Consider the following 26,371-nt stretch of genomic DNA (forward strand, 5'->3'; position numbering starts at 1 on the left):
CAACCTTCATCCACATCCCTTCCCAATTCCAGATTAAAGTAATCTTTACCGATAAAAGTGATGAGGAGGAAAAAATAAATGAAAAAAAAATCAACACATTAAAACAAAAGCAGTAAGTTCTAATCAGATAGAGTAACTCAAAAGGCAAAATAATATCTCTCCTCAGTACAGCAGAAAAGAGACCTGAAAAGGTCTCAACACTACGACACCAGTGCAAGCTCAGTCACCCCTGCGATACTACACTCGGTACAAGGATGACCAGGCTAACACCCATGGTGTGAGGCCATCTCTCCAGTGCCCATTCAGACACATTATCTAGTGATACTGCAGACAAACAGGAGATGTTCTAATGAAAAGATTGTGCATCTATGCCAGGGATTGATCTTCACTCTCACAGAACCAAAAGCATGGTTGTAATTTGATTTGCTATTTAGCAATCTGAAAAGAAGATAAACACTTTTGAAACTCACATAATCTGCAGTCTCTATGGGAGGCTGGCATTACCTCCATTTACAAATGCAGCATCATCACTCTCATAAATTACCTAAGGCTAAACATGAAGCTAGTGGCAGTACAAAAGCAGTGGGTCACCTCTGGGTTTCCATTCTTTATACTAAGTACTTAAAAATAAAACAAAATACACTATGAATGCTGGTTTTGTTTTGTATCTGTTAACTCAGCCTAGACTGGACACTCTCCCATCCCAGCATAGCCCAGTTGTTGGGAAAAAGACTGAGAAATACCATAACAATTTACTGTCTTGCTCCTTAATACAGATACTACCCAAATGACATCACTCCCAGGACTCCTGATGGGGATAGGACCTCATAGTGCCAAGGCACATGAACTGAAAAGGCTGTAGAAGACAAAGAGAAAAATGGTTACCTTTCAGGCTGGGAAAGGGGGTATTCTTGTCTCTCCCAACTTTGGTTGGTAGGGCTAAGTTGGACAGACTGAAACTTGTGCTGTGGTTTCTGTACAGGCTGCCTATGACAGAAAACAAAAACAATTAAATGCCTGCTGCTCACTGCACACACCCAAAGTTCCTGTAATTCACCATCTTATTTCAGATCCTTAATGATTAAGTTCTTCTTTATTACCAAGAAGTCTCAAACCATAACATGACCGCATTTACACTGCAACCACATCTGTAATCAGATTATTCTACACAGTACAAAAACACAAGTCTTAGCATTCGTGTCACAATAACTGATGTTGGATCTTTGAGTCTGAAATGCAACAGCAAAATCCTCCTCTCTTCCTGCACACAGATCCCATCACCTTAGCTCTGCCTTCTAGTTTGATTCTGGTTTTGGGAGCAAATGAATGGCTGGGCCACATGAGAAAACAGGATGATAGAGGATCTGCAAAACATGTAACTCTGAAGTGAGGACTGTGCGCTGTGTCTTATGAAGCACTGTAAATCTGCCATGGAACCATGCTTTGAAATAGAAGCTTTTCATTTATTAGGAAAAAACATACATTCTTCCTGGTACAGGCAGATCTTAAGGACACAATTATGCACCATCATCTGCTTAAACCCACAGAGAGCCTAAAAGCATCACATTTAGATAAAGGAGCTGATTAATACTTCAAGTTATTAATTTAAAGTATCAACGTATTATTTCAATTTGCTTTGGCTCTTTGTTTTTATGTAGCCTTATTTTAGTAACATTTTACCGGAAACATTTAATATATTTTTCCCCATTGCTACAAACTTCTTTCACTGCTTTTTACTGTAGTGCAAGACTGAAGTGGCTGTGTCTTCTGTCACTCATTAAGAGATTCTAGATTCATGTTCCACACCTGTGATTTTTTTCTTATTAAAATATAATTGAAAGCAGGCAGTCAGGGAATTGAATTTAGCACCTAAACACACAATATGGCAGCATGGAAGGCATATTACTGTAAGATTTTTTATCAATTTCATAAAACTGCACAATGCTTTGTTTAAGTGAAACTGAAGAAATTTCTGATCTGCACCCTTAAGTGCCATACAGCTCAAGGAGCTAACCATGAAACCAGAGTCCTTCTTAATGAAGAATATATAAAGCAGTAGTTGTCAGCAGCTGTCAGTAAGCCACCATGACTACTGGAGAGCTGGTAACAATTTGACAACTCATTCTCTTGACTAGCCATCCCTCGATTCCATCTCTCTGTACACTCTGACATGATAAATAAAACTAGCTTAATGAATGCTTCATACATACTTGCAAAAGACATGATGCCCCCAAAACCTTCGCTGCTGTTGTTGGAGACAGTAGAGTTTGGGGAGCTGGCCCTGGAATCTGAATCTGCATCAGAATCACTGGCCAGTTTTAAACTGTTTGGCCGGAGTAACTTCTGAGACCTTTAAAGAAATTAAGTACAATTGTTATTAGCATTCCCCTTCCCACCCCAAATCAACACATTGTATGGCTGTGGGAGACTGATGTCGGTGTCACTCCCACCAGTTTTCACCACACTACCTGCACCTTCTGGGAAAGAAAAAAACCCACCAAAACAAACAAGGAAAAGAAAAAAAAGGAGAACTGAAACATCTTTACATTCAGGCTTTTTTAGCCTTTCAGGGCATGCTGAAAATTTGTCTACAAAAGGACATTGGCAGACTTGCAGGTGAAAGGAAAATGGAAAATTTCACTCTGGTTTGAAAGGAGTAACAAGAAAACCCACTGCCACCAATCACTGCAGTGTATTTCCCCCAAAAGTCAAAGATTTAGCAAAATAGCTTAAGAAAATCAGTATATGATATACTAGAGCATGTGAATGCTCTAGAAAGAACTCTTAATTCTCATAGCTTCTACTGTTTACATAAAAGTAAGGAACTGAAGGATTAAGCAAGTGTTTTTATTCAAACCAGATGGGCTGACAGCATTTCTGTATTAAATTAAAACAATCAACAATACATCTCAGGTGTCACAGACATTTGAGTGCATGAATGTTAAACTACATGAAGCAGAGAGAAACCCCAGAAGTGGTGTACAGAAGGGCAGGAGACAAGGAGGACTCGCCTGCTTCCATTGAGATTCTGGTTAAATCTTGGGGTGTAGCTCTCTTCCTGCTCATCGTCCTCATCCTCCGTAGGAAAACCATACTGTGGTTCAAAGTATGGATTGTCATACTCTCGCTTCCTCACCACCCCCTCTGAGGAGCTCATGCTGCCAGCTGCGATGTCACTCTCGCGACGATCCAAGCTTATCTTGGGAAAGCTTGCTTGCAGTGGCAAGGAAGAGAGATGGTTTGAAAATCCAGCAGCCAACTTCTCTTCTATTTCTGCTGAGTCTGCTGCCTCCTGTGGACCAGTCAAATCATTGATCTGTTCGCTAATTTGCGTTACATACAACTGAAGGGCAGGACAAGAACAATTATTTCAAACTGGGAAATCTGCACAGTCCTCACTCCCACACATCCCCACTATCTGTGTCTCTAAACTAGGATTTTACATACACTGCAGTATTTGTGCATTGTTCTAGGGACTCACTCCCCTTTAAAAAAGTTCTGACTAGTAAGTGTTAGCTCAGGATAATGCCTTTCATTACCATGTTCCCATTCTTCTTAAAAGACCAGAAATTCATGGGTTTCCCCACCCCCATCCCTGTTCCTCTAAAAACATGGGGTCTTTCCAGACTCTGTAAAAGCAGTTCCTGCAGTCCCAACCTGGACCATTTCTCTCTGCTAACGCTGCATTTTTCAATGCAGTGGAACTTTTTGTACAGGAATGGTCTATCCCAGCATAAGAGGATACCAGCAAACTCCACCTTGCTCAGAAAGTCCAGGGTGAGCATGCAATTTAATCTGTGCATGGTGTCACAGTCCTATTAGCTTTTGCCCTTCTCAGAAAGAACCAAGTGCATTCTCCCATTCTTTATATCCTAAAACGCTGATCTTGAGGCTGAACTCATCTCAGTACACACATGATTCACTCCATGGATGACAGTGCTGGGGCTGCTACTGGCTGTAGTGCTGGAACTTGAACGAGGCTGGTTATTCTCTTGGGAGTTCTCACTGTCCATGGTCTGTTCATCAGGATCCCCTGAATATTCTTGAAAATCATCAAATTCCACTTCACTAGCATCACCAAGGGCTGCATGAGTCAGGGGGTCAACATCTGCAAACACATCATTATTCATTAAACAACTTTGCCTTCCTCAGCCTTTTGCCCATCTAACTAAATATCCCTAGAACAGGACTGCTCAACAGAATCAACTTGAATAAAAATTTAGGTTGTAAAGGCCTTTTGGAGGTCATCCATTCCAATTCTCTCCTCTAAGCAGGAGCACCTTCATAATTAAAGCAGGTTGCTCAGGGCTTTGTCCCACTGAGTTTTGAAAGTTTTCAAGGCTTGACATTCTACAGTGATCCTGGGAACCTGTTCAACTACAATAATCATTAAGTTCTTTTCCTTATGTCCAAATAGTTTCTTCTGTTGCAGCTTATGGTTATTATCTCTTGTCCTTGGGACAGGTAATGTCTTGGGACTTCTAGATTTAGTTTATTGAACAAAAAAGTGTTTATGCAGCTTCCATATAAGCCACAGAGAATGCATTTTTCTGTCCCCACTAGGACAGAGTAATACTTCACAGCTAACACTGAGAACCAATATACAGGGGTAGGAGAGAGCTCATACTCTTCTGTCCATACTGCACAGTATTTACTGGCAGCAGCAGGTTGTTTCCAGATCCAGTGAACCAGTTTTGGTCAGCAGCATGTATTTCTGTTCTTCCTCTTCACAGTGTCCTTTGGAGGAAGTTGCTTACAGGTAGGAAATGTCCTTTTTCAGTCTACTGACATGCTTTTACCTCAGAGCAAGACCACAATGGAAAAATACTTTGTTCAGATTCAGGGATTTAGGGGAGGCCTTTTTCTCAAAGTGCTTCAGATGAACTGGGAAAGGGAACCTATGTGGACCTTGTGAGAGTAAAAGCAAAAGTTACTCACTTGGGGTATCACCATTAATGTCACATTTCATCATCTCACTGACAAAGTCACCAAGGGAGGAGTAGGAGGAACTTGAGTCGTCATAGTCGACACTGTCACTGCCACTGCCGCACAGGTGAGAGAGAGAGAGATGAGTGGCAGCATCAAAGCAGCAGCAGGCTCTGATGCTTTAAAGATGTGAATCAGCACTGTTTTCATGGACCTCCCAAAAATCTCTTATTATAGTAGCTATAAACAAATTTCACAGGCCAGCTTCATGATAGGTAAGAGCAAAAAACCATAACTTTCAGGTATGTGAATAGGTAGGGGAAGACATTTAAAATCACTTAGCTAAGTTAATGAAGCCAAACACAAGTGAGTAGAGAATAATGTATTCATTCACAAAACACATGTCTGTTTATTTAGGACAACTTCAAGGGAACTGGGAATCACAAGTAAAAGCACTTTCTTTTTACACTAGTGATAAATCCCATTCTGTTAGGACCACTAGTGCTGTGTAGAATGCAAAATATGTGCAAGTGCAAGTCCAAGGCTGAAAGATCTCACAAACCAGTAAGGAACAAAAGGGAATAAAACTAGACACAAAACTCCAGGAAATATGGCTAAAAACTACTATATAAAGTTTCCTTTCATTTACTGAACACACAAGGTGGTCACAGGCAGTGGGTAGTACTAACAAGCTTTGCATAACTACAGATAGGGAAGAGATATTTGAAAGAGTGGTAGAATGAGTGGGAGTATTTATAGTGCTGCAACAGAAATAGCCAGAGAAAGAATAGCACGGAAGAAAAGAGAATTAGGGTGTGAGGAAATGACAAAGGTCAAGTGGCACATGGGTAGCAAAAGAAGACAGGAAAATAAGTATGGAGAATCACATTGAATGAATACACTAGCAAAGGGTTAAGAGGTTTGCTGTGGTAACAGAGCAGTGAGAAAATTTACTTCAGTGTCAGTATTCTACCCAGACAAGAAACGAAACAACAGTCTGGCAGGCTACAGGAAAAGACTGCAAATGCGGAGTAGGAGAGGTCCAGCAATCTGAAATAACCCCGATGTGACTACGGGCATGTCCCCCACTAACCTGTCATCAGTGGGATCAGAATCTGTTTCCTTCTCTGCTGGGACATTCAGGGCTTCAGCCAGCTGTGAATTGCTGTCATAGACTCGATAGTGGATGGGCTGCAGCTGGTGAGCATACCACTTGGGTTTGTCACCAATGAGGGCTGGGTCAAACATGTCTGCACAAAAAAAACAAGGAGAGCGTTAATCAAACTCATTTACTGGTGTCAAAGGCTTCATTCACAGTGACACTACCCTCTCCTGAGTCTTGCACAAAGGGACAGTCTGTACTCTAACAAGCCTACAGCACTTCTCCATAATCAAACAAGAGGTAAAATTAATTGGAGGAGCAACTCACCAAGAGCACGGCTAAATTGCGAGAAACACAAGGCCACACATAAAAATAGAAAAATACTCCTTGAACTAGATTTTCCTCCCCAGCAGGACTAATATGGGATATAATTAAATCCTTCCCTACAATGTCTGGTTTTTAAGTTCCTGCATTACATCTAAGTGTAGGAAAGGCAAGACCAACACTTACTGTTATGAATTCTTTGGAAAGCATAATTAGTAGGGTTGAGTGACCATTCTCCAAAGTATTCTACTGCCTGTGTTCTGGAAAGCTTATCTGCAAAAGGTGTTTGCTTCGGCCTAGAGGCAAGAAATGAATTTGCCTGGAAGGCCACCACTGGTCGTGGGAAGAGGCGAAGAGTGCGGGTATGCATTTGGAAACCTTGCAAAACATTTGGTGAGTTGAAGAATCTCACCATAGCAACCCTAAAAAGAAACAGAGAACAATATATTAGATAAAAACACAGAGCAGAACAAAAAAGAGGAATGAGAGCACTTGAAAGGTATGCCACAGACAATATTTCAAACCTTTGAAGAATGGTAACCTAACTCTTCTTAGAAAACAGCTGTCTTGTAAAAAATAAAAGAAAAATCCAAACAAAGCAAGACCCAGGGAATCCCTTTGTTCTAATTCACTATCTTAACACAAACACCACTCAGTGAAGGACGTCATTCTTGCTTCTACTACCAGGGGTAAGAAATAAGCCCCCAGGGTTATTTTTCTGTAGTTCAAGGCTTGTGATTTAAACTGAGGATACACTATCAGACTGACAAATCCAGGTAAATTGGATGACCTATGGGAAAATGAAAGAAGGAAAACACCCCCTCAAGATACACAGTTATGTTCATGCAGGTAATAGATATAACACTGCAATTGCTGCTCTTTTTCCCCACATGATGTCAAGTAGAAACTACAATAATACCTGACAGATGCTGTTTCACACACAGAAATGTGTGAAGTGCAAAATTTCATGAAGACTCAATGCTACCTTCCTGTTAAGCCTCACCTGGTAGCCACATCGACAGAGTCCACATCATTTCCATAGATCAAAGGATTGAATTCTGTGGAGGGAGTAGACTGCAAATCATTCTGTGGTCTTCCCAGCAGCAGAGGCACCTCCTGCCCCTCATGAAACTTCTCTAGATTAAGAATGGGCTGAGTATTCAGGCTCATGCTGGCCAGGGCCTATTGAAGGACATTATGCACACATTCAGCAAGAACAGTTATTTAAGGAACAAAAGATCAGAGCTACCCTGCCCTCTAGGCAATTGCAACAATTATGCATGCTCCATTAATTTGTCTTAAACCACCTCCACATTGAGTCAACAAGTATCTCCAAGCCCTCCTTTATGCTGATTGTCAAAATGGTCTCCTCAAGTTGAAACGGTCCTGGAGCCAGTCAAGGAGTAGCACAGAATTCCACTTTGCTAGATCATTCACAACATGAGAACAGATAGTCCTAACTGGACCACTAGTAGTATGGCACTGCATAACTCTACTGCTCGTAGATTTATTTCCATGTGTAATTTGAATACATCTTGAGAACTAGAGGCCTTGAAACTTGCTCTTAAAGGTGGCTATTCAACCAGTAATTTGATAGTCCAGGAAAATGTGGAGACACCTCTACACAAACATCTGCTCGTAGCCCTGAAAACTTCCACTCTCCATTTGAATGAAGTCTTCATCTGTCCATAAAGCTACCTCTTCAACCCTCATAAAGTCTTCAAGGAGCAGCACAAATGGTGAATCAGTCCTGGACACCCAGGCCTATCCTACATTTTCCTCATTTTTCCCATTTGCACACTGAGGCTTCATCTTTTAATTTTAAAAATAAATAAACATATAAAACCAAAACAAACAAACAAACAAACAAAAAAAAACTCCAAAGGAAAAGGGTAAAATGGAAAATTGAGGGGAAAAGAATAAAATAAAGAACCTTGTTGTCAGGAGTGAGCAGCTGTTTCTGAGTGATTGCAGTCATGCTAACCAGACACTGGAGGCAAGATGGAAGATCATATGATAACACCACAGCAGCCCATCAGAGCCAAGACGAACACATGACCACAGAGAAACAGATGGAAGGAAAAAAAAATATCTATTACTACCAAATATCACAAATGAGAGGAAAACAAAAGGGATCACAAAATAGACACATCTTAGGAAAGAGGTATAACTGCCCCACCCCCAAACATTCATATCTGGCCACTTTGGAAACTGGCAAGCCTGTTGTCCTTAATGATGCAGCTGAGAACTTCCTATAACAGTTTAAAAGCAGATATCCTGAAATTCATTTATGGATTCTAAAACCCAAAGGCACACAGAAGTGTTAACCTTAGTAATGTGGCCACAATTTGCCTACTTTGTACCAGCAGCACTCCTTTGCCAATGGCAAACCCTGTATGATGATGTCCATAGGAATACACAGGGGATGTAAGCTGAATTTGGGTGAACACTGAGAATTTTAAATGTATCTTCAAAATAATTGCAATTTGTTCTTCTGATATTCAAGTTTGCCTTTGCACTAGTGAGAAAGTTTTGCTAAATAGTGCCTGAAATTGCAAGGGGGTGAGGCAGCAGTGGGGAGAAGGTTATCTAACGAAACTCCAGGCAAAACATCACTTCCATCTGTGCTGACAGCAGGTACTGGGGTATCAGAGAGGTTACACACTTTGCTCTCCTGGTCTATGAGGAAAGAGAAAGGGCAAACCTCATCACATTAGTAACACACTTTACCTTTAGATACTGCATGCAGCGTGCATAAGGAAAACAGAAATAAAAGAGATAAAACCTGCTTGACACGATCAGCCAGGATGACCCAAGCTGATTAATGGCTTAGCAGGACCTGAGAGGAGAGACTGACACTTCACACACAGATCTGTGAATGGAGGGGAAACAAAGATGATCATAGCTTGATGGATCAAGTCACAGTTTAAAGCCCACATGGCAAACTTAAAGGAGGAATCTGGAACTTTCTGCATTGACTGGAAACAAGTTAGCCCCAAACAATAGTAAAAATAAGAAACCATCTGTTGTGTAAAGGGACATTTCAGCTTTACATTCACTGACTTGCACTCTCATCCACTATAGCAGAAGAGCTGGGAAACACTACATATGCTATGTTCTACTAAATCTGAGTCCTTTCCCCAAAGTGCATATTACCTGTTTCAGGTGCTTTTTCAGCTCTGAAGCTTCTGGTTCTGGCAGTGCTGGCAAAGATTCTGCATTTGTGGGAACAATCACCTGGAATTAAGCACAACAACAGACTAAAAATTCCCCAGCTGCAGTCATTTCCAAAACAGAATCCCCTGAATCTCCAGCACTCCAGACACCAAGGAATAAAAGACACAAAAGTAAAATAAGAATAAAAAAACCCCCACAATCTCAGACACAGACCCCTGCTTTTCACTTCTTTATGGTTGTTATTGTTTACAATACAACAAACAGTGGAGTTGCTTTATCATTTACCACAAAAATGAGAAGTTTGAATCAACCAACACTTTCCATCAAGTAGATGATGTTATACACATTTTCCTTGAATTAGCCTTGCTCATACCCTTGCAGAAAGTGAGATACATAGCCCCATTTGCATCATGACAACCAAAGCTGTGGGAAGGCTCTTAAAAGATTGGGTTTCTTAGGTAGGGCTGTAAGACACAGTCTGACAACTAGTCACAAAGAAAGTTCTATTATTTCCTTGAGGATTTACCTTCTAATGATATAGCCAGATCAATTACCTGAAAAACAATGCCTAATGCAAAAGACATGGGGACTTGAAACACAACAAGGAATGGAATCCTAAAGTTTAAGATGGGACAAAGGCAGACTGAGGCCAGACATTACTAAATTCACAGTGGTACACTGGTGACAGTACACAGTTCCTGGAAATGAAGCCGCAAGTTCTTATGGGTGCCACTTACCCTATTGGTATCCAGGTCAATAAGCCACACATCGTCAGGCATCTTAAAATCCAGTTTGTAAAGGAAGAAACTTGCTGGAACACCAATGATATAAGGTGTAGGGGCTAGAAGCAACTGAGAGAAAGACAGACTTTACTGCATTTGGTATCATCATGTTCTTCCCAAGTATTTCTTTACTGACTACAGTATGTTTATAGCAGAGTAGACAACACAAAAGGCATTGATAAATAAGTAATTAATACCATACAATGGAAGCATTAAAAAAACCCACCAAAACAAACAACCAAATAAAAGTTCTTGCTCAGAAAGCCTCAATTTTCATCTAGGAGAAAATACATTTCCATTTCCCATGTTTCACATCCCACTCCCACCCAGGATGTAATTCACATGGTTACATGACTCTTTGGAAACACCTTGCCATGTCTATCATGGTCCAAAAAACAAAAAACAAATGTTCAGAGTAAGAGTCTAAGCTGAAAAGCAAGAAGTCGTGGATGAATACATCCTCAGCTCAAACTGAGTCTGTCCAATGTAAAGAGGCACATACAAGGACTTTACCCTTATGCTTGTAGTGGTAATTTGGTTTCAAAATAATAACATCTCTAAGAAGTGTAAGACAGATATATTTTTTCAGATGTACGTGGAAAACCTGTGGGGAAATTCAGGTTGCTTCTGACAAGGGAATGAGCACAGCAAAAAAGTTTAAATCAACTAGGCACATAGCAGCTTGAGACCAGTGGCTTGGGAGGTTAATTCATTCTTTTAATCTAGAACTGCTGGTCACCTCCAAGGAGTGGTACAAGAACAAACCTGCAGCATCAGTTGCAAGATAGCACTGAAGTAGTAAGATGGCCTGAATTCTATCTTTCCAAGTCAGCTCCTGCAAAGAGTTGACTACTGGCAAAACCCAGGCCCTCAGATTTATATTTCTGAGATTGTGGGCAATAGTTTCTGAACTCTGAATCAAAGAGCCCTAAAGCATCCTTAAATATTACTCTGGACCCTCCTTAAGAAACTTTAATACTCAGTTTAGAGGGAGGAGAGGGTAAATATCACCATAATATTGTCGATCTATGGTCATTTAGTCCATTGTTTGTGAACTACTGCTTTGAATCATTCTATTCACTGAGAGTGCCCTGAAGATATTCCACATCAGTTGTGTTACCTTCAATTTAAATAGTCACACTCAAGCCATGCTCTTTGCAAGGCAGACTTTGGTACAATCTCTGAAGATAGTGAATGAAAGAAGGCCCACAACTACATGAGTTTTAGACATCACAGAAACATCTATTGTGAAAGACCAATAAAGGAAAAATATGTACCTGTTCTGCAGAGGCCATGCAGGTGGGAAGCAGTGGGATCACTGGGAACATGTACTCTAGCGGGTAGATCATGGCCACAAAGGCCATCACTGACATTGAAAGTGCATTATAATCTCGGGACTGCAATACAACCTGCAAATAAAGGAACTCCCATTAGCACTGCAGCAACCATTCACTTCTAATACTCCCCTCAAGTGTTTATAAGACCACAGATTTTGTGATCTCTGCAGACTCAAATTCGATGGCTGTGAACTCAGTAACCCTCCATTAATCCATCTGAAAACAAGCTTCAGGTGTTTTTTTTGAATGAGAACAGAACTTTTCGGAACAGGAACCTCAGAAGGAGCTATTTATTCCCCTTATCCTGCACAGACAATATTCATTCCAGGCAGTGCAGAGAGACAGCTGTTCTACACATCCAGCCTACCCTGGTTTTGAAGAGGGCAGAACTTCCTACATATTTATCAAGATCAACTCTTCCCTTCTTACCTTGTGCTCCAGAAGGATGCAGGTTAGCACCTGCAGGCAGGCATCCACTCCCAGCAACTCCAAAGGCAGATGTAATGGAAAATCCACCAAAGTGAAGCGAGATGGATCAGGAAGAGCAAAGGTCAAAGCTGGCTGCAACTCGTGTGGCAAGACCTCCACATCCACCCGCTTCTGCCCAGCAACGGGCATGGGTGAGCGCAGCAGCCGATATATCCAAGCCTCAATCTCCCGCAAGTCGTGAAGCAAAGCGCTGGACTTCTCTTCCACCAGGAGGGAGCCCGTGAAAATCCGCCACATCGTGTCCCTGCACAGGGAGAACGCCGTGGTTAACACCCCAGGAACTTCACTTGACAGCCATTCCACAAGGCTCTTCCAGAGAAAAGGTAGATCCACCAAGGATTAAAAGGGGCAACTAACAAACATTTGATCACACAAAGGAATGGAAGACAGCCATTTAAGCTTACTGACACCACCAACAATGTGAGGAAGAATAAATCTTTCTGTGACAGGAACCAACACAAGTACGTCAATTGAGTTTAAAGGATTCAGTCAGGTCCAGATCTCTGAAGAACTCTCATCACCCTCATGCTTGAAATTCAGCAGGTACACAGGATACTCTCCTATTGCACCCAGAACTGTAGCAGATTGACTGTAGCACTCTGCTTCTAACAGTCTACAAACCTTTGCAAGAACAGGAATTAAACCTGAGATAATAAAAATATGCCACATCCAAGATCTCCCAGATGTTTTGGTACTGTCAAATACCCTTTATCATTCTGTCCTAAAATGCACTGTGTCACTCTTAAGAGCTGAATAACCCATAGGAAAAATGGATCTAATTCAGCTAAATCTCTGAAAGCTGTGTAAAAAACATTTAGGTAACTTAGCAAAATAAGAAGCAAGTTTTCTTGATAACACTCTAAACTGGCAATCTGCAAACCTGTAGCTCACAGACAGGCTGGCCAAAAAGCATGTACAGCATTGCTCAGGGCCTTCAGAGCTTCAAAACTGGGTCTGACAAAGGGAGCACAGAATCTTGACCATTTCAGCCCTTTAGCCTGTAGCACAGTGAAGGCTGCAAACTTCCTGTATTCATTCTCCAAACAACTTCAGCCTGATAAATACCTTCAGTTACTGTAACAGATCCCTTACAGATCCCTTAGAAAGCTATGGGTTCAAATTGGAGGTTCTACTTTACAGTTCACAATTAAAAAAAAAAAAACAAACCCAACAAACCGAAAAGGAAAAAAGATAACGACACTGGAGGCTTCACAAAAAAGAGTAATTGGAGACATTTGGATGGCTCAAAATAAGGGCAGTTTGAGATTACACGGCGTACATGATACACCTCTCAAGAACTGTGATGCTTCTCATCCTCCACTGGTCCTTCAGCTACTTGCCATGCATAAGACCTTACGCTAAGAGGTGTGCTCCACCTTTTGCCGGCTGCAAGGATTCAGTTTCACCTTTATTCTGCCACACGTCAAACCTATCCTACTTTTCCAGATACCAAGAAACCACATCGTAATTCAAACCTGCTGCTTTACTTTTCCCAGATATGTATGCTCAATATTCCTTTTCTTGCCATCCCCATCCATCACTCAATTATTCTTTTTAGGAATTATATCCAATAAGAGCAAATTTTTCAAATACCAGGTCATTCAAACACCAAATTAAGGAAAATGATGAAATTCAGTGGGGTGTTTTTTCCTCAATAATTATCAGGCTAAACCAAGTGACAAAATAACATTCCTTAACACATACTTCCATTGGGGGGAGTAGTTTTTCTCTGACAAAATAATTTATTCTCCATCGGTGGATTCAAGTGACAAATCTGCTAATGCAGGAGTCAGTCATACTAGCCCAGAACACTCTCCTAGAACTATTCCAGGGCAGTAGCTCACAAAGTAGGCCACTGCTTTATGAATAGGACACATTTTCCATTTCATGCAAAATGTAAAGTGCTTATAAAGATAAAAACTGTAATAATTATAATCTTGTCATCTTTTGCTTTTGACAAGTTTAATTTGGAGTGTACTAAGCTCCTTAACTCACATTATGTACAGTATCACAGTCCTGTCCCTCAAACTGTTGAGATAATCCCCTGCTTCTCCAGAGATTCATTTCACACTTTTTCTATTCAGTTAGCACATTGGAAAGGAAAACACCATCCTGGAATGAAGGTGTCAGGCACAGTAGCACAGATACACATCCTTGACTGAAATACATAAAAACATTGCTCCTTCCATACCCTACGTGTAACTGCTTCTGTTACATACTCAACAATGTAACAGCAGATACCTTAAGATTACTACTTTATATTAAATCTACACCAAGTTCCGGTCAATTTGCTGTTACCAACAACCATTCCCATGTTTCCTAGACAACTATTTTGTTTTCTGCCTCTCCTCCCTCTCTCCTTCAAATATTGTACTTTGACCTACTTCAGCTGATCCTGCTTCTCTAGTCTTTTCTCTCCCACACAGAAGTTCAGACTGTTTCATAAGCTTGTTAAGCACATTTTCATAATTTCCCTCCTGCCCCAAGTAGAAATTCTCTCTGTTATTTCTTGGCTGCTTCTAATTTCCCAGAGAATCAGTCCTGACATATACTGCCACAGAGCTTAAATGCCAAAGCAACAGCAACAGTATCAGCACTCAGCTTCAGCCTCAGAAGGGTAGTGCCTCCTTAGCTGCATCAAAAACGAAAATCATACCAGATTACAGAATCAGAGAGAGAAGTTTTAAAGAAATTGTTATAAAAAATTCCTTTTCCTACTGTGAACCTGGGTTAAAACACTGGAAAAGGCCAACCTTGGTGTTTGGCTGCTTCTGCATCCACAACTGCAGCCACAATTCACCATGCAAGTAAACGGTAGCACTGAACACAAGCAGTAGGAGGAAAAAGTCCCTCTCAACGTACCTCTGCACCCCACGTGGAATCCCCAACTTCTTGCCCAACAGTCTCTCGCTACAGCAGTCCACAAGTCTCTTGAGGGTGTACAGACACTCACGGAAGGTGGAAAAGAAGGGATAATGACTAAGGATGCACAGAGAAGTCAGAGTGCTGTTCCGAGAGCGATGGCTGCCTTTGGCCAGGCGCTTACTGCGCGGGGACCGATTCACGTCAGGGGTCGACTCTGCACTGGGAGCCTGCAGTGAAGAACCGCTCTCTGAACTCTCAGTGCCCACTTCCTCTTGGGGTGCTGACACATCCCCAGATTTAGGGATCTTCTGTCCCTCTCGAGCTCGATGTCCCCCCGCGCCCTCTCCCTTCTCCTTGGGCACTCGCTTCTGGAAGGAGCGGTAGAAGTTGACACAGATGCCATAGCGAGTGACGCCCGTGTCCTTGTCCGTGAGGGTGAAGACAAAGGAGGTGTCATCGCGGAAGCTCATGCGCCTCTGCCGCACGCTCAGGCATCCTTCCGGCTGGCAGAAGAACACAACGTCGGGCGGCAGAGGAAAGTCTGCGTGGTCTTCCAGAGGGTAACGCCGCAGCAGCTCAGGAGTCTGAGCAACACTATCGCTGCTCGGGTGCCTGCAAAAGAAGCAAACAAAAAAACCCATATGGAGTTGACTAATAATAAATATTTTTGAGAACTTCCTACTAACGTCTCAGGAGCCTGTGGACTCAGCTTCATCTTTGTTTCCTCTCTTCCCTGCTATCCAGGGAAAGTGCAGCTTCTCAGTCACTAGCCACAAAGCTTACTCACCAGTACAAGGCAGAAAGGTTAAGTAAAGAAGTCTAAGTCTATACAATCACTAGCAAGGAGACTGTTCAAATTCGATTGAGAAAAAGCCTTCCAGGAGTATTGCTGTTCCCAGGAGAACACTGTGTTGTCATGTTGCTCTGACTTTGACTTTCAAAATTAATTTAACTGCACAGGTCTCTGGGCAACACTTCAGCAGGAAACATACTGTCCTGCTCCAAATACACAGTCAGAGGAAAAGCTCCTAGATTTCAGCCATTTATGAAGAAAATGAAAAATTAAATGAGAAAATCCAGTATCAATTCCTAACTGGGAAAGCAAGAATTTACAAGGAAAGAACTAAGATGAACACTGGGGTGATATGGACCTCACCCTAAAAACACTTTCATTAAAAAGTTCTAGCAACCACACAAGCATATGTGTTTGATTTTTAGATTAAGAGTTAAAGTGTAATTTATATAAAAACTCTATGGTAACATGCACAGCTATTTACCACTGTGACTCACTAATCTTCGTACCACAAATCACTACAAAAACACGAAGACAGAAAAGCAATACTGTTGTTTCCTAATTTTCCACTAGAATCTTTTAAGAAATTATGCTTTTGCCTATTTCAAAATACAAATGACACTTGCTTTTCTCATTTAAGAGATGTGAAAAAACTCAAACAAGTAGTAATAGAATGTTCGTAATTTACAAAAGAAAATCACTAGTGTGAATAGCTCTGCTGACTAATTCTTCCAAACTAATATTTTATTTAAAACCAGTAAAAATGCTTTCATAATAAAACTGCTAACAAGATTTATACTGACTGTATAGTTAGATATCAAAATACTGTATAAAAAAAAGAAAAACTAAAATGCTTTTATATGTTAATGGATGCAACTAATGCATCATCTGCATTAAAAAGAAATGTCAAATAATGCTGGTACTGTTTAGACAATCTATTAAGCAGCAAATGGTCAAAAAAATGACATCAACAAAGTACGAGTACATGTATCACCACTTCATGCCTTCGCTGTAATATCAGCTACAAGGACAGAGTTTTCTCAGACACTGAGAAAGTTTCAACCTAACAGTTCCAGAAAGCATTGCAATTTGTGCAGTGGATAACAAGATGTAACAGTAGAGGTCACATGGAGCTCCTAAGGGCTTTGTAGGAGAAGCTACTTCAGTCAGCTCCACCTCTCATCACAGGCGTTTGCTGAAGCTCCAATGAGACAGCCCCTCTGAGCAGCAGCAGCAGCAGCAGTCTAAGCAGCACGGGCTGGCAAAAAGCAAGAGAACTGTAGGAGTCCAGAAGTGATAGTAGCAAATTTCTAAGTGAGAACATCAGACACTATAAGCCTCACTGGAGGAGGTAGCTAACATTTCTCCTGCCTCTTCCTAGTTGGTGACACACAGACAGAATATTTGGTTGTTTTTCTACAGACAGTAAGAAGTATTAAACTATTACAGTATTCTGTCCATAAAATACAACAATAAAATAACTACTAATCAGGATTATGTAATTTCCTCCACTCAGCCTATTTAAATATTGCTTTTAAATTACTCTGAAAAGAAAGCAAGATGTACAGCAACAGGCTGATGCACATGAACCACTGATATTTAGAAATGAAAGGAAAATAGACTTTGGCGTACACCCATTACATAGAAATTGCAGAAAGCTGCTGCCTAAACTTTGAATAAGGAAAAAATAATATTTACTGAGCACCCATATGTTAGACAAACAGAATACATCAACCCTACATTTCATACGTGCTTTAAGTAAATATGCATAACATTTTATCTATTAATAAGACTTTAAAACCAGAAAGCATTAATGTCATTCCTACGAGGATAAATAAGAATTAGAGGGAGAAACAGCAAGTAAAGCAAGTTCCAGATTTTTTATAAACTGAGTTTACAAAGTACATTTCAAAAGCTGGAAAAGTAGTACTATTCTATTAGTAGTACATTACTAGTAATAAAAGTAGTAGAAAGCTTGTATTTTACTTGCATTTAGCTTACAATGTTTTCAATTTGTGAATCCCTCTGTCCTGATGCCAGTAGAAGCCAAGTTCAGACACACAGACTACCAGAGAGTGATAGATAAATTAGCTTTTCTTAGTCACCCTTTGCAGACCCTTGAAAAGAAATCTAAAGACCACAAGTTACAAAAATCTGACTGCACTAGTATCTTTCAAGAAGTGCTCTGGCTCAAGAAGGTGTTCCCCTTGGGGAGCATTCTGCACACATTTCAGACAGCACTTCCTGAACATCAGGCACGGCTTCATCAGTAGATGCAAGGCTATTTATCCCCACTCTACTGCCCAAGCAAAAGCTCTGCTGAGACTGTTTCACATTACCTGGCTCCAATGATCACGAGATAGTCAAGTAGCCGAGAGCAGATTTTCTTTTTCTGCACCATTGTCCTTGATGCCCCTCCCTATGTCATCTCAAGGAATTTCTGCTCATTGATCCAGTGGTCAGTTATCCCATCAGCCGTGATCGCTGCCTTGGGGAACAGAATCTGCTTGGAACTGTCTGCCAAGTCCAATCTATAACCAAGAAAAGCAAGAGTGTCAAAAGCACAACCAGGAATATCCAATACATACAAGCAACTTAATGACCTTCACTGTATTCCCAAAAAGCCTCAACGTTCTGTGCAGTCATGGTCATCCACAGATCTCTATTTTCATGAGTATAAAAACACAGCCATATGCCCATAAAAGCAGAGAGATGAAAAACACAAAAAAGTACAAGAGTATCTCAAGAATTAATGGTTGGAGTCAATCATCTTAAATGTCTTTTCCAATGTAAATGATTCTATGATTCTGTTCTAAGGAAGAACACAGACAAACAAAGCTGCCTACCACTGGCAAAAAGCTACTCATTAAATGGTTTGTGTGTTGCTTAGGCAAATCCATAAGATCCCAAGAGTGCTAGGGAAGGGAGCTTCAACTGGCAAAACTGAAGAAAAAAACCCACAATTTGAACGGTAGCTGTGGGACAAACAGAACAACTAACAAAGGGGTAATACCAGAAACCCAATTTGATAACATGCATCCCACCATCCCAAACCTGCAAATGGGTGTCAGCAGGAATGATCTCCAAAATTCCCAAAGACTGTGAGCTCTAACACTTTTTCTGTGAAGGACTCAGTTCTACAGAATTGCAGTCTGCAATAGCAAAAGTGCATCTTATAAATCATATTTGCGTTTTCACTTACTTCATTCAGTTCCATTAATCTTGTTTAACTTCACTCCTTACTCTTGATACCCATGCCTCCTGCAGCTAATTTACCTGAAAACTTCATGATAGAAACATCCTCTTGCTAAAACTGAGATTTTACTGCAGCATTACTACTTGTCAACAGTTATGCTTAATAGATATCCAGAAAATAATTATTTCCAATCCCACCATTCATAGTTAATAGAATTGATGAAAGAATTGGATGAAAAATAAAGCTTCAAAAAGTAATACAGTTCCACATTATAGTGTTCCCTACAGTGTTTGAAACCAACCTGAAAACAGAAACTTCCTCAAATTGAAAGGTCTCGGAACTCTAAAAATCAGAGATGCTCAGAGTATTCCAGAAGATTACTGAGCATTCCAATGAAATTTGAGTAAGTTATTTTATATTTAAAAAATTGAATTGATTGCTTTGGGGGGCATATTCAGAAGAAGGTTTCCATTTCAATTCATGTTTACATTCTAAAGCCATCACAGAATTATTATTACTGTACTAAATTCCTTCAGTTCTACAGCATAAATGTTTAGATTTTATTTGTAAAGAAGTATAACATCTTTACTAACAACCTGTAAATCTCAGCAAAATCGGGTCATTTTCTTGATATTTCCCTCATTACTTCATAATTGCCAGCATCTCAGAATGACATTCAAAGTCCAGCAACATATCTGGTTTTTTCCCAGTCCTTCACATTGCAAGAACAGAGCAGGGAAATACTATTCATTAGCCCTCCAAACAGCAGTAAGAACACAAAAGCATTACAACACTAAGAACAAAAAAGCACGTATGTAATTTATAAAAAAGGAAAATCATGCTAGTCAGTAAGTACTAATTAGGGAATAATAAACTGAAAGAAACTATAACCCTTACACATAAAAAATCCCACATTTTGTGAAACTTTGTGGCATGTTTTTTAGTAAATCCTCAACTACAGTTGCTGTAAATTCCTATGTAACAGCACTACAAATTATCTTCTCTGAGCAGCAATACTGTTGTAAATTATCTTCTCTGAACAACAGAGAAAATACAGACACAGGAAGCAAAGTTTCTGTTTCTACATTTTATTGACATTATTGAAAACATTGTAGAATCTGTCCTGGAAAAGCCCTTGTTCCTTGATATTGTGCAAATATCTTGGCACAGAAAAACTCAAGAGGAACAAGATGAAGTTGGGATATCAAGTGGTCCTTTTGGCCTCCAGTTTGAAGAACTACTTTATCTGTTTTCTTTCCAAATGGCTTTACCCAGAACTCTTTAAGCAACAAACTGCTCAGTCACAGACAGGGGCACAGCAATAAGTCATCACAAAGCAACCTAGAAGTAGGACTTTGAGGGAATTCTTCCACTTAGTGGTAACCAAAAATGTTTTTCCTCGAAAACAGAGGCTACCCAACCCCTCACTGAAGGAGAAAATACACTGCATTTTTCTTATGACTGCAATTCCTTACACATATTTCTCACAGCTGCAAAGGAGTTAGCAAGGTATGTATTACGAAGGTCTCAGAAACCATGGAATTTCAAGAATATCTGAGCAGTCAAGTACAAGTAACACATGCAGGGCTTACAATGTCCCTGGAATGGCTGAAGCTACATTCCACCGACATCAGACACTGAAGTTTCTGTCAGTTTTTATAAAAAAGATCTGAGCACTTTTCATGATTTCTGCTTTCTATTGCAACACAAGTACAAGGGAGACCAAACTGCTGCAGATGTTGTGCCAGGGCTTCCAGAGCCACCTGTACTGATATACTATACTTAACCACACAACAGTTACAGTGAGACAAAGAGGACAAAGGCTTTTTTCAGGAAGATGATTTGTTTTTGGATTGGAGAAGAGGTAGAAGAATTAGAACCCAGTGCAGGTTTTTTGCCTTCCTCTATTCAATCTCTGGTTTCTTCAGAGATCTAGCAATAGCTGATGACAGCAGCTATTGAGTATTGCATCAGTATTTGTTGGAACTCATCTTCCTACTCCTGCTTGGAATCAGACACCACAGTTGATGATCTGTAAAAGGCAACACAAACAGGCATCCCAGTCCTGCCTCCCCCTCTCTATCTGCTAAAAGCTTGCTTCCAGGCCAGTGTCATTCCCTTCTCTGTGCTGGCACAAGAACTGGGGTAGCTACAGGTCAAAACAGACTATGGAATTGATACAGACTAAACCCAGCACCTTCTCTTCTTCTCCCTCGCCGCTTTTGTTTTTACAAGGTTATTTTTTTTTTACTTAATTCACCAAGTGGCCCCACAAATGCCTCTGCAGGCACCAAGAAAAGGTATGAGAGTGCAGTTAAGGGAACCCAGAAGAGTTGACTGAACAGTGTGATCACAGAACTACAGACAGCACCTCTACAGGCAATACAGAAGTAGTTGCTCTGTAAGAGATTTCCTATCACCCTTCCAGTACCTCCTAGATTTTAGAGACTAAGTACATTAGGACAGAAAAAGATCAAGCAACCAAGAGATACTTCAGTTTTTCCTCTCTGATGTTGGAATTTGGACCTGAACCAAGAGATTATCTTGACTCTGAGATGGTACAGGTTTTGACATATCAAAGTGAAAACCTCTTCACTCTCTCAAACTGCTTTAACTTTGGATTGTGTTCTCTGAAAAGGTCTTGGCAGTGTCTTTTCTCTTTGCAAATGCATTGGAACCAGCCCTTTGAAGGCTGAATCCTCAAGCAGCACCTGAGAAGAGATCTTCTGCAACTTCAACTCTAGAAAAGGAGAAAAATAGAGAAGTGAAGGCCCACCACAGAAACATACTGCACCAACAGATCACGTCTCAGACAACATCAAAACTGAAATAAGCACTTATATGGATGGTGAACGGGTTGGTGAGAACTAACACTACCCACACACTGTAGCAGCTGTCAGCAATACTCACTAGTAAAAGTTGGCACCGTAGCCTAGGCACAAAGACAAAAGGCCAGAACCAGCACAAAACCACGGCTTACCAGTAACTCAAGACATGAAAAAAGTGTTCAAAACAACAAACACTTCGATTATTGGCATTACTCTGCATTTCAAAATTCCCCAAACACCCACATTTCAGATTGTAGCACAACTTCTTAGAGAACAATCTGCACGGATTCTGCAATTTAAAGTCCTCCCAGAAATAAAAGTCTATATAAACAAACACACACACTCATGAAAAGCACCACAGCACACGATGGATAGGGCAGCATGAAAGAACCACAGCACACTTTCCATCAGTTCAGAGTCATCTGTGTCAGAGCCATGCCCTGCATTAGTCCCAAGAGACATCAGTTGTGCAGTAACCCTGTTTCATCTATCCCTTGGAGTCCTCAATCTTTGTTAAGAGTCTTCTAATTGTAGACACAAATCTAAAGGAACAAAGCAATTTAGTCAAAGAATAACTTCAATACAACAAACTGTTAACGCAACCTTTGTCACTATATGGGGTCTGGCTGAGATGTAGGTTTTTTTCCCCACAGCAGCCTCCCAGTGATGTGCTGGGTACTGTAAAGATGCTGACAACACATCAGTGTTTTGGCTACTGCTGAGCAGTGCTGGAACAGCATCAAGGCTGCGTCTCCAACATCTTCCCCCAGCAGTGCTGGGGAGTATGCAAAGTCTTGGGAGGGGACACAGCCAGGACTGCTGACCCAAACTGACCCAAGGATATCCCATATGACCTCTGCTCAGGATAAAACCTAAGAGAGAGGAGGAGAACGGTGGAGAATCCATTATTTAAAATACTCATAATTTGGAGCAACCACTAAGCCTACTGAAGCTCTGCTTCCTAGGAAACGGCTGGACAGAACTTGCTTCTGGGAAGTAGCTAATAAAATTTCTTGGGCTTCTTTGCTTCCATGAATACAATCTTTGCTTTATTAAACTGCCTCTACTTTGACCCACAAGGTTTTTCCATCTTATTTTCTTCCCCCTGTCCTGCTGAGGAGGGGTGTGATAGAGTGGCTTGGTGGACAAGTGGCATCCAGCCAAGGTCAACCCTCCACACTCACCTGCAGTTCTTTTCCTCACACAGAGGCTTCTGGCTTTGATGGGCCAGGCTTACACTGAACTGCACAATGCCCAGCAGGTATTTACACCACTGCTTGCAAAAATGGTATGAAGACAGCACATTAATTTACCTTTAGGAAGGTGCTAAGCCCTGCTTTCCTTACAACTCTTCCATGCTTTAAGATGGTACCAGAAAGGCTTCTCCTTCCATTATCTCCAGCTTTTACGGGGTAAAAGGATCACACTGCACCGTTCACCAGTGCATGGATACCTTTAGAATATAAATCAGCATCATACAATTCAATTTGCACACTGACTGAATAAAGAGCATGCATGGAACATTAATTTGTAAGAGAAAAGAGGAAATTGTGAAGGAGACAGAACAAATTACAGGATAGAAGCCACATAAATTACAGTTCACTGAAGCTGCACCTTGTGGAAGACCAAATTTCCAGTCACACCCAAAAGGAACTAAATTTTCAGTTTCCTTGGAACATTCTGAATTTCTATTTACTCTCAGCCAAGACAGTCTGTACTGAGTTCAGCTCTAATAGCCACTATGCCTGACCTTGGTGCATTGTTTTCTGTGAACTCAAGACTCACCAATCGAACTAAACAGAAAGCTGAAACAACACAAATAGGACCAGGAGTTTCAATGCTCACTTCTGGGTTGATTTACATTTCTTTTTCTCACATCACACATCTTGACCTATCTGCTAAGCTATGAGAAATAGGTGTGAGTACCTCAGGACCAGCCAACCTCACCCGTGTGGGCAGGAACTCAATTTAACTCACTGCTGAACTGGAAACAACATGGTTTGAAGAACAATATGAACTGTTCATGGTAGCTTTGACCTGTCTTTAGACATTTTAATAATCTTTATGGAATCTGTACCAGTAAAATTTTGGTTAGTTCTTCTTCCAAGTGTGTTTCAAATGATCCCAGACATTATCTCTGGTATAGCACATGCTATTTTTGCTTGTACTAATCTTTTAAAGAAGCAGACAGGCAGTCCTCTTTTCACATGAGCCATTTTTCATTTCCTGTACTTAACAACTATATAAAACACTGCTAATAGTTTTATACTTTGATACTACAGTGTTTCTGCTAACACAAGAAACACAGCAGGAGAGATGAGAACACCTCCCCTTCTCCAGAACGGGACAGAACATGGAACAATTGCTAAAATCCAACCTGGATGGACTTGCTATACTGGTGCAGCTGCTTTGTGTGTTACCATGCACCTTGGCAAGGCAGCAGTGCCTGCCAACACTGGGACTCCTAAGAAGATACTTGCACTTCGGAGGGAAAAAAAAAAAAGGGCATTTTCAAGAATTGCAAGCATACCTAAACAGACAATGACATATTTATCTAGTATGGCTAACCTATAACATGGGTGTGGCTCTGCAAAATGCCTAGGGGGAGTTCCAAGCATGAGAAATCACCCAGTAGAGAACAGGACTGCAGGCAAATTCTAAAAGCATCCACCCTGGAGCACGTGCATCACCTCAATCAATTGCTTGCAGGTAAATAAGCAACAAGAATTGCTTACAGGTAAAACAGTAGATGCACCCCAATTATTTCCATTTTTCATCTATCAATAAATCTTGAGGGAAAGGACAGAACCAACCAGATTAAAGAACATTAAAGAATTAATGGGCAAAACAGGTTTTGGCAGTACAAGAAGACTTCTTTTGAAGGCCTTCTCAATAATTATAATGATTTAAAGATTTCTTCCTTTCCTACTAAATAATATTATCTCTTTGCCTTCTGAAAACAGTACTGACACAGCCAAGCATCTTTAGCCTCCACATCAGTTTTCAAGAGCAAAATGGAAGTAGCATGGGCAGGGGTGGTGACAGATAGGCTGAAAACACGCAGAATTAGTCCACAAACAGAAGTATCCTGCCACACAGATGGGGACCTTTTTGCAGCATCACGGAGTGAAGCTGGACTGATTCGGGTTCCCGGTTGCTATAGTGACAGATTTCCCCGTCCTTGCCATATGTTGGCCCTTCAGTGTTGCTTCCTCTCTCCCGCCTGCTGCAGCCAAAAGCTTGGCTAAAGCAGCCTGCTGTACATGCAAGATCACGCAGTCACCACACATGCACATGCTGTGAAAACAGACCCTCAGGTAATCTGATTCAGATCAATCACCATAGCAACCCAATCTTTTAGTCCCCAGATTTTAGCCCGTCAGGTATATTTATAGAGCAGCTGCAGCGCTCCACCCCCTCTGCTCCACCACCAGAGCTCCCAGCACTGCCCACACGAGCGACACGCTTCCCCCAGACACAAGGAGTGCCTGGAGTCAGCACTGAAACAGAGCCCTGCCGGCACCTGCAGGCCCCGGGCCAGATGACAGCAGTGTCTGCACCACGCTAAACGCCTCCCAGCCCATGGGCTTTCCATAGCCACGAGTACTACAAATACCAGGAGCCATTCTGCCCACGGAGAGCCACGTACCAACCACAGCTGCCAAAATCCACTTATCCAGGTACCCACAGGACGCTTACACTGACATGCATCAGGCACAAAAAGAACGCGCAGTGTGCTAACACAAACACACCATCCTAAGAGGAACTCGCAGGCAGCAGCAAAGGCCAAGGAGTGGTTCCAGCAGCACCTGCCCACAGAGCCCCAGCTGCACCCAGCACTAGGTACCTGAAAGCCATTAGGAAAAATCAAGACCAGGTCTTGAATGAGCAACAAGAGATAAGCATGTGAGGAAAAACGGTATGTAAATACTGTTGTCCATTTTATTCCATTACACTCTTGGGGAAAACCATCAACAATAAACCAATGCAGGAAAAGCACACCCTTTTATAGTACTCCACTTCCTAATAGGAAGGAGATGACAGATTTTAGCCTCAGCCACAGGACATTTCACACGCTTCAGTTTAGATTAAAGACCTTATTCTCCTCCCCTCCTTCACTGTGTGGACCATCTCTCTCGTGATCCTTCCCAGGCAGGATCATTGTGCAGGGCACCACACACTACAGAATCATAGAACAAATTCTGGCAATAAAACCCTCTGCCGATCTGGCCAGTTCTCCTGCTCTACACTGTTTGAATTTAAACTCATCTCTTATTCAAAAATAATCTCTGGAGATTTGCATGAGAGAACTGTAATACAATGCCAACTCTTACGAAGACTGTCCTTTTTTGCCCCTCCTTGTGAAACCTCACCATCACAAAATACGAGAGCCTTCTCATTTTCTCTGTCTCATCAGCTTTTCACTGATCCTCAAATCTGCACTCATATATTTTGCAAGGAGTGGGGGTGGGAGGAAGGAAGGGCAAACCAAAACCTATACAATGCCCCCAAGCTGCATTAGCCTCACACCACCAGCAACCACTACAGCATC

General features: G+C 41.2%; 1 protein-coding gene across 7 annotated transcripts in view; it reads right to left on the bottom strand.

The window, feature by feature from the left end:
• Positions 1-26,371, bottom strand: part of MADD (MAP kinase activating death domain) — a 69,233-nt gene that overhangs the window by 36,571 nt on the left and 6,291 nt on the right. Inside the window, exons 2-16 of one of the 7 annotated variants that reach the window (XM_063398430.1) lie at positions 18,135-18,326; positions 15,000-15,614; positions 12,078-12,381; positions 11,589-11,720; positions 10,267-10,380; positions 9,509-9,589; positions 8,286-8,342; positions 7,356-7,534; positions 6,539-6,774; positions 6,020-6,176; positions 4,939-5,042; positions 3,915-4,108; positions 3,012-3,292; positions 2,211-2,350; positions 886-987 (exon numbers count right to left, since the gene is read on the bottom strand). In XM_063398430.1, the coding sequence (XP_063254500.1) occupies positions 886-987; positions 2,211-2,350; positions 3,012-3,292; positions 3,915-4,108; positions 4,939-5,042; positions 6,020-6,176; positions 6,539-6,774; positions 7,356-7,534; positions 8,286-8,342; positions 9,509-9,589; positions 10,267-10,380; positions 11,589-11,720; positions 12,078-12,381; positions 15,000-15,614; positions 18,135-18,196 (2,758 nt within the window). In that variant the 5' untranslated portion in view covers positions 18,197-18,326. Of the gene's footprint in view, positions 1-885; positions 988-2,210; positions 2,351-3,011; positions 3,344-3,914; positions 4,109-4,938; positions 5,046-6,019; positions 6,177-6,538; positions 6,775-7,355; positions 7,535-8,285; positions 8,343-9,508; positions 9,590-10,266; positions 10,381-11,588; positions 11,721-12,077; positions 12,382-14,999; positions 15,615-18,134; positions 18,327-26,371 lie in introns of all 7 variants that reach the window. The other 6 variants (XM_063398427.1, XM_063398428.1, XM_063398426.1 and 3 more) reach the window with 6 other exon arrangements.

Source organism: Prinia subflava, chromosome 5, assembly GCF_021018805.1.
Source record: "Prinia subflava isolate CZ2003 ecotype Zambia chromosome 5, Cam_Psub_1.2, whole genome shotgun sequence".
Lineage (NCBI taxonomy): Eukaryota > Metazoa > Chordata > Aves > Passeriformes > Cisticolidae > Prinia > Prinia subflava.